This window comes from Camarhynchus parvulus, chromosome 3 (genome assembly GCF_901933205.1).
Source record: "Camarhynchus parvulus chromosome 3, STF_HiC, whole genome shotgun sequence".
In the NCBI taxonomy this organism is placed as follows: domain Eukaryota; kingdom Metazoa; phylum Chordata; class Aves; order Passeriformes; family Thraupidae; genus Camarhynchus; species Camarhynchus parvulus.
In genome coordinates this window covers 13,343,368-13,350,826 of record NC_044573.1, presented here as the reverse complement: position 1 = coordinate 13,350,826, position 7,459 = coordinate 13,343,368, and the positions used below count along the sequence as shown (strand labels likewise).

At 42.3% G+C, this 7,459-nt stretch overlaps 1 protein-coding gene across 3 annotated transcripts in view; it reads right to left on the bottom strand.

Moving 5' to 3' along the window:
• Positions 1-2,806: 2,806 nt before the first annotated feature.
• SOS1 (SOS Ras/Rac guanine nucleotide exchange factor 1) overlaps positions 2,807-7,459 on the bottom strand; it is a 43,504-nt gene continuing 38,851 nt past the window's right edge. For all 3 annotated transcript variants that reach the window (XM_030944986.1, XM_030944984.1, XM_030944985.1), the window contains 4 exons: positions 7,181-7,297; positions 6,757-7,021; positions 5,585-5,703; positions 2,807-4,391 (listed from right to left, as the gene is read on the bottom strand). In XM_030944986.1, the coding sequence (XP_030800846.1) occupies positions 3,888-4,391; positions 5,585-5,703; positions 6,757-7,021; positions 7,181-7,297 (1,005 nt within the window). In that variant the 3' untranslated portion in view covers positions 2,807-3,887. The remainder of the gene's footprint in view (positions 4,392-5,584; positions 5,704-6,756; positions 7,022-7,180; positions 7,298-7,459) is intronic.

Below are 7,459 nucleotides of genomic sequence, written 5' to 3'. Positions count from 1 at the left end.
AAAGGGTTTTTATTTTATTTTTCCCTTTCAACTTTTCAGCCACCCAGTACAGGATTTCACACTTGCTGGCTAGAAAGTAAGGAAAAAAACTTTACTCTTTACTTCATTTCCCTCATAATGCACTATTTTCCACTGAACACAAAAGGTAAATTTGCTCTCAGTGGGCAGAAAAATGCATTTAAGGGTGGTTTGTTTTTTTTTTTTAATGGAAAATAAGGAATGGGATTTACAAAATAAGTTAAGAGCATTTTTATCTTTACACCTGTATTAGGCCACAGGTTTGTCTCCTGAAAAAAGACTTCACCTATGCACTGTATGGATTTAGAAATGACAATTCAACAATCTTTTCAATGAAGCACAATAATCTACTATGTTCAACAGTGGTACCTCCAGTGATATCCCTGGGAAAATCTAATTTAAAACACACACAAAAGAAAAATGATTAAATAATCCCACAATGTCACTCTGAAACATGAAGGATCTAAAATCCAGTGTATTAGTGCTCTTACTGAGACAGACCTCTCCCTCCCTGATTTAAGAGAGGCATATTAGAGCAGCAGGTTAGCCCACACTGGAAATGGCTTCTTGGGGATGGAGCACTCCAGTGCTTCCATGGCATCAACCCTGAAGGAGGACAACATTCCCCATTAGCAGACAAGTTTGCTGCAGGGGCTGCTGAATGCCATGACAATAATGTGTCACCATGGGGTCACCAGGCAGCACAACAGTGACTTCCCACACAGCAGCTGGACAGAGGCAAATGCTCAGCACCTGGAAAATCACCACAGAATCATGGAACAGTCTGGGTTGGGAAAGAACCTTCAAAGACCATCTAGTCCAACCCCCTGCAATGAGCAGGGACATCTTCACCTAGATAGAGCTGGCTGCTGAGAGCTCTCCCAGCCTGACCCTGAATGTTGCCAGGGATGGGGCATCTTCCACCTCTGGGCTACCTGTTCCAGTGGTTCACCACACCCATTGTAAAAAAACTTCTTCCTTATATTTTGTCTTATATTAGATCTACCCTCCTTTAGTTTAAAGCCATTACTCTCTGTCCTATTGCAAGAGGCACTGCCAAAAAAAGGGTTGTCCCCAACTTTCTTATAAACCTATGAAGTTCTGCTACATAACCCTGCCTACACAGCTGGCAGTGGTTCTGGCTGACTTTTAGCCAGATATCAGTTCTCTGCATTAATACAGCAACTCTCCAGGCCTCCACACCAGCACATTTCATTGTCCAGGCCACAAGAGACCAAATCAGGATCATTTTACCAAGGAGACAAAGAACATCATTAAAATGATTTAATTTTCTATGTGGAAAGTATTGTCACTAATGCAAACATGATCCAAGTAAGAAGCCACTCCAGATCAGAAATTATTAACACACACCTGCCATTATTAACACACACCTGCCATGGCTTAATTAGCAGTTGTATTCAACTCCCAAATGCTACAGGTTTGATTCTGACCCTGTCCTTCCTGTTTGCAGCTGAGTCAACACCATGATTTGTGCACTGTGACTGACCCCTGGGCTCCAAAGAACATTAACTTTAGGTTCTTGCATGGTGGCCATTGTCACCTGTTGTCCAAGTATCTCACCAGGAAAGCACTTTTATCCTCCACCACAAACAGGGAACAGCATTCCCCATTTCACAAAGGAAAGCAGAAACCTACTGACATTTAAGAAATCTGCTGATTAGTGGGAGCCATGCGAGGTCCCTCCTGACTGAGCACTCTGACCACTCGGCGGCCTGCTCTGCCTTGGTGCACAACAGCATAGACAAAGATGTGCTGAAGAAGAAATACAGATCAGAAAGTCTCAATTTATGGAGTTTTCCTGCTAACCCACTGAGGAGCTAATAATTTAGCTAACACTGCCAACATTATGCTCATCAAAGTGTTTTTATCCAAAGAATCCATAACCCAAATTACACCTCCCGTGGCTGGGCAGTTTTTATAAAGCTCCCAAATAATGTTGTCCTCTGAAGCCAAGGTTTTGAGATCTTCACTTTTTCTTTTGCAGAAAAAAAATGTTTCAAAACAACATTGTTAAAGACATCTAAGAAAGAATACAACTGACAATTTCAAGATCTGACTTTGGTGAAAACTGCCATTCCTGTTGATGAAATGCCTTCTCAATGTAATGACCACACCAAAGGATCAAAGGGCCCTGATCAACGGCATTGCTGAAAGCATTAAAAAAGGTGATTTCTGCCATCATTCAACTGACACGATCTGTAAGAGACTCAGCTTTCCAAGATTCTGAAATGTGTTCTTCTTCCAAAGAGGATATGTGAGGGAATTTTACTTGCCCCATGAGCCATGTGAACTGAAGATGAGACACTTTGTGCTTCACATACCTACTGTAGAGGGCATTACAGAGCTCCTTTTCTTCAACAACTGCCATCCATTACTGTCCCAGTCTGGTCTGGAGTTGAAGAGCAGCATGAAGGTTTATGGATAAACCATGTCAGAATAGTTACAACATACCTGTTTTGTCATGTGTATTTTGGACAGAAAAAGCCACTGTAAAGATTAATAGAAGTCTGATTTTTTTCTAACATGTGTCATACAGGACGTGGGAAACATTTCATAAGGTATAATAATTCATGTTGGGAGTAACCCAGCCTCTCAAATATTACTGAATTATTGTTTGTAACATGCCAGAAACACCTCTTTAGTCTCTTATTACTAAAATATATACACTGAACTAGGAAAATACGTGCCACAGGATGGGCTTTTATCCCCCTCAGTGCTTAACTGAAAAACTAAGTTGAACATTTGTCCATTAATAATTTAACGTATGTCAGCCAAACATATCTTTATCTTTATTTCAATTAAATTAAAAACAATCTGCAAGTATATTTATGCAACATTCACTATATACACACGATTTATGCAACTGCAAGGCAATCCTATGTATGCTGATTAATCTATTGTTAGTAAAACATGACAATAGCTATGGAAGTTGACAAGTGACTGTTTTCATGGCATGACTGAAAAAGAATAGCTACTAGCCATGAAATGGATCATCAGTAAACCTTAAAAAGAACATGACATAACCTAGCAGAGATTAACAGTCTTCTAAATGTAGTATATTTGCTTCAGATGATAGTGCTGCTTTTAAAAAAAAATTTGCTGTCACCTTAATGATGTAAGACTTTCATCAGCTCTATCTAAAGAAAGCAATAATTAGACATTATGCTTCCTGGCAAAAATTTATTTTTGAACTGGCACCACAGTATTTCAGAAAATAATAATAAAGTACCTCTTTGGTGAAGCCTAGGTACCCCCTACTACTCATTGTAACAACTTGTAAACAGGACCGCAATACAGTGCTTTGCCTTAATTCTAGCTCGGTTAGGTACCACAGATCTTCCTCACAGTCCTTCTCATAATTTTAGGAAGGTATTTTAAAGCAGGGAGTAAGTAAAGCAAAGGAAAATTAAGAAGGGTAAAAAGTTCCCTGTTTGAGATTAAAAAAAGTGCATAATGTTTTCATTCCGAAAACTGTGCCACTGTATGGAACTGATGGATACAAGACTGTTTTTCCTTCCTGTACTGGACATTATTGATCATTACACAAACACAGTCTCTGCTCATTGGCCAAAGAAGTCTCTCCAGACTGTTTTCTGGTACAATCAGCTGTCCAATTACTTTAGAACAAAGTCCGGCATACTAAAACAAGAATAGCAAGTTAACCGGGTTTTCCACTAGAAAGTCTGTTTTTGCAATTCCATTTCTGTACACTACATTTCCAACGCATTGGAGAGTTCTTAGTGTTTGGCATACACGTCCCAACCCCTTGACACCACCAGGTTCAGTGCATCCATTGCCAGCAACAGACATAGCACCAGGAAAATGCGACTCCCAGCGCGAGGGACAGTTCAGGAGGAGGGGGCGTTCTCCAGCAAGGGCGGCCCATCCCGATGCATCGATGGGTGCGTGTGCTCCCTTTTGTAAGTTTTTGGAGGAAGCTTTGGGATATGTTGAGAAGTGCTTTGTCGTGGAGGAATGGGTGGTCCAGCAACAGAAGGGAGGTCCACATCCTGCGGTATCAAAGGCGGCGACGGCAGGTGCCTCCGTGCTACATGTGGAGAAGGTGTCTGGGGGGGAGGGGGCGTGAAGGGAGAGGGGCTGTTTGGGAAAAAGGTGTTACCAAGTTCGCTTTTTCTCCCCAGGGGTGGAGGCTGGAGGTGTAGTGGTGAACTAGAGAAAACATCTGGAGTTCGCACAGGTTCCCGTGGCGGTAACTCGGGGGGGTTGGCAGGGGTAACACAGGAATCAGAGATGCAGGTCCGATCAGGCACCGAGTACCTTGGAGAATACACTTTAGAGGTTGGTTGCCTAGGAGGGATTGCTGGTGGGTTGTCCAGGTGTGCAGAAGTGATCTGAGGTACACAAACACTTCAGTCAGTAAAATTCCAGAGAGGCAGCAAAGCACAGGACCCTGCTGTCAAACAGAAGCCCCCTCCTGCACTGCAGATTGCTCTTAGCAGGGCTGCAGCAGCACACGAGTGAACAGCCAAGGATGGATGGAATGAAGATGCACAGAGAGGGACAAGGGCAAGGCAAAGAATGATCAAAGGAACAATTTCCATGCTAGTTCCAGGTCTGCTTGCTGGGGAGGTTTGGATATCTTCCACCACCTCCCCAGTAAAAAGCACTTGGAATGGGTTAACACACCAGGAATTTCTTCAAGAAAACTAGAAAAAGGGAAAGGCTGATGATGCTGAACAGGAAAAAAAATAAACTATGCTCAGAAGATGGAGTTAAGTAGTCAGAATTATGGAAGTGAACAGCTCCCAGGTTGCAGACCATAGTGATAGGATAACTGATCTCCAACACTGTATCATGTAGACAATGTTTTCAAATACATTTTGGTAGGATTTCAGATACATTTTGGTGATGTGTCACATTCTGCTGACTGGCAAAACAGTTGCCTGTAGTCTGAAAATAACTGCTGAAGAGCCACTTATAAGCTCTCTTCAAAGACATATCTGCTCTGAAGTAATTTTGAATGGGATTTTCAAATCTGAAGTCACAAACAAGCTTCTACTGAAATCAGGTGAAATTTGACAGTGTTTGCAACAAAGGTTGGATCAGATCCCAGATGCCAGACAAATGCAAAAGGAAAATGTAGCAATGGCTTAAGCAGGCAGGCAGACAGGATGGGTAAGCAAGCACTTGAGCACCACAGCATCAGGATCAAATATTCTGGTGAAACCTTCCAGAGGACTGAGTTGTGTACAGCACTTTCCATCATCACTGTTCATCAGTTCTTACTCTTATTCATATTTCCTAAAACGATACTCTGGAACAACTAATCACAGATGGAAACACCTGCCTGAAGCCTCACATCAGCAGATGAGACATTTCTAACCCTAAATTTAGGTCTCATCTATTTTCATTTGTTTGAGATCAAGACATAGTGAGGTAGAGCTGTGAAGGCCTGAAATACATGGCTGCTTACTCTTTCACATACAGTTCTTCAAAAAATAAATGTACTGTCTTTGATAGTTACTTTTCCACCATACCCTGCCCCTCTTCTCCCTGAAAAATGACCTTTTTTCTGCTTACTTACTTTTGATGGGGAGGATTCAGCTGGGGCAGATTCTGGTCTTCTTCGTGGAGGAACAGGAGGAGGGACAGGAGCATCATCTGAAGTTTTGGTAAAGTTTATGGATGACACAGAAGCAGATCCTAAGGGACATAAAAAAACCTATTGATAATGATGAACATTTGGCTCAAAATTGCTGCCAATAGAGGTGCCATAAATAATAAAGCAATTGCTCATATACAGCATAATGAATCAAGGAAGCGGCAAATAATGACAATGAAACAAGCCTCTAACTTGCAGCTGCCAGAAAAACTGCTTTTCTGAACTGCAGAGATCTCTGTGGCCATCAGCTCCTGAACTTTCTTAAGTAATCCTTGAGACCAAAACCACACCACAAACTTGTTCTTATGTCACAACAGCACTCAAATAATATCCTGAACCTGCAGTCAATGGACCCAACAACAAAGAAATCCTTTCTCCAGTGGCTTTCCGAAGACCTGGCTTGGACACTCAGCAATGGCACAGCTCTGCCAAGGAACTTCTGCCTTTAGAAGTCATTTCACCTCCTTGTGGCAACCAGCTGAACACAGGAGTAACCTCTGAAAACCCTTGTATGTGAAAGAAGCCTATATCCATTATGAAATACTGAGGGCACACCATAAAATATGAGCTTCCTTGTATGTTGGAAAACACAGAAGAAAAAGAGGTGTGGATAGGTCCTGATGGATTTAAAGCAAGCAAATACTGGTTTTAAGTTCTGCAGGAAAACCATCCATGTACACTGAAATCAGTTCTGAATTGCAGGCAGCAGAATAAGGCACCTACAAACAATTCATTTTGTATTCTCAATGTTCACCATCAGATATTCACCAAATACATTCACACAAATACATATGGCACCAAATCCCAAAAGTTTGTCTGGGACATACATGGGCCCTAGAGATTACCTCTGCCTTCAGTTTTGAAGGTCCTCCAAAGACTTGTAACAGTCCCTATGTAACACATCTAATTCTCTTCAGTTTCTCCTTTACAATAAAAACTTTTTAAAGAAAAAGTGAGTAAGAAATATTGAAAGTCTTTGATGCTGCAAGAAGAGAAAAGCAGTGATTTTTACAGTCACTTGAGAAGGCTAAACCTCATTTCCCCTGCCTAACACCACAAACTGTGAGTGGCACGTGCTGTCTGTGAGCACCTACGTGTATGGAAAGGGCTGGAGGGGTCCGAGTCGAAGACGCTGCAGGCGTCGGTGGTGCTGGAAGTGGCGGAGGCAGGGGGCGGGGTCAGCGGGGTCCGCGGCGAGTTGGGGGCCGACGCCGTCGCTTCCGTCTCGCTCTCGGGGATGCGGCTGTAGCTGATTTTCCTTGGCTCCTGCTGCAGGGGCGTGGGATGTCTCATGGTACCTGGCCTTGGATTAGAGGGACGAACACCTGGGGACTTGAGAGGGTAGCTGTACTTCTTGGGCTGAAATGACAGAAAGTATCAACCAAAATCAAAAGGCTGTGGGATCACTTAAATGTAGCTTTGTAGTTATGAAGTCAGAGATCTGAAATGACTTCTACCATCTATGAAAGACAAATGTAAGCATTTTTTGAAAAATAAATGCAAGAATTGAATACTAACAAATCTTGGAGGAGGCTTGACATTTCGTGGCTCTATCTCCAGTGACTTGTTGAAGAGATAATCTGTAAATTCTGTCTCCACGCTGTTTCCCATTGGATTCAGGTTTTCAAAAAATCTCTGCAATACATGAAAGCAGACAACTTGTCAGCTAAGATGCTTCTTAATACTGCTTGTTTCTACAGCACAAATGATCCCAGCTGTTCAAGAGAAGAGAGAGAATGCTGGAGTCAGAGGTAATGACAGACTTAAGCCATTAAATCTGCTTGTCACCAGGCCTTT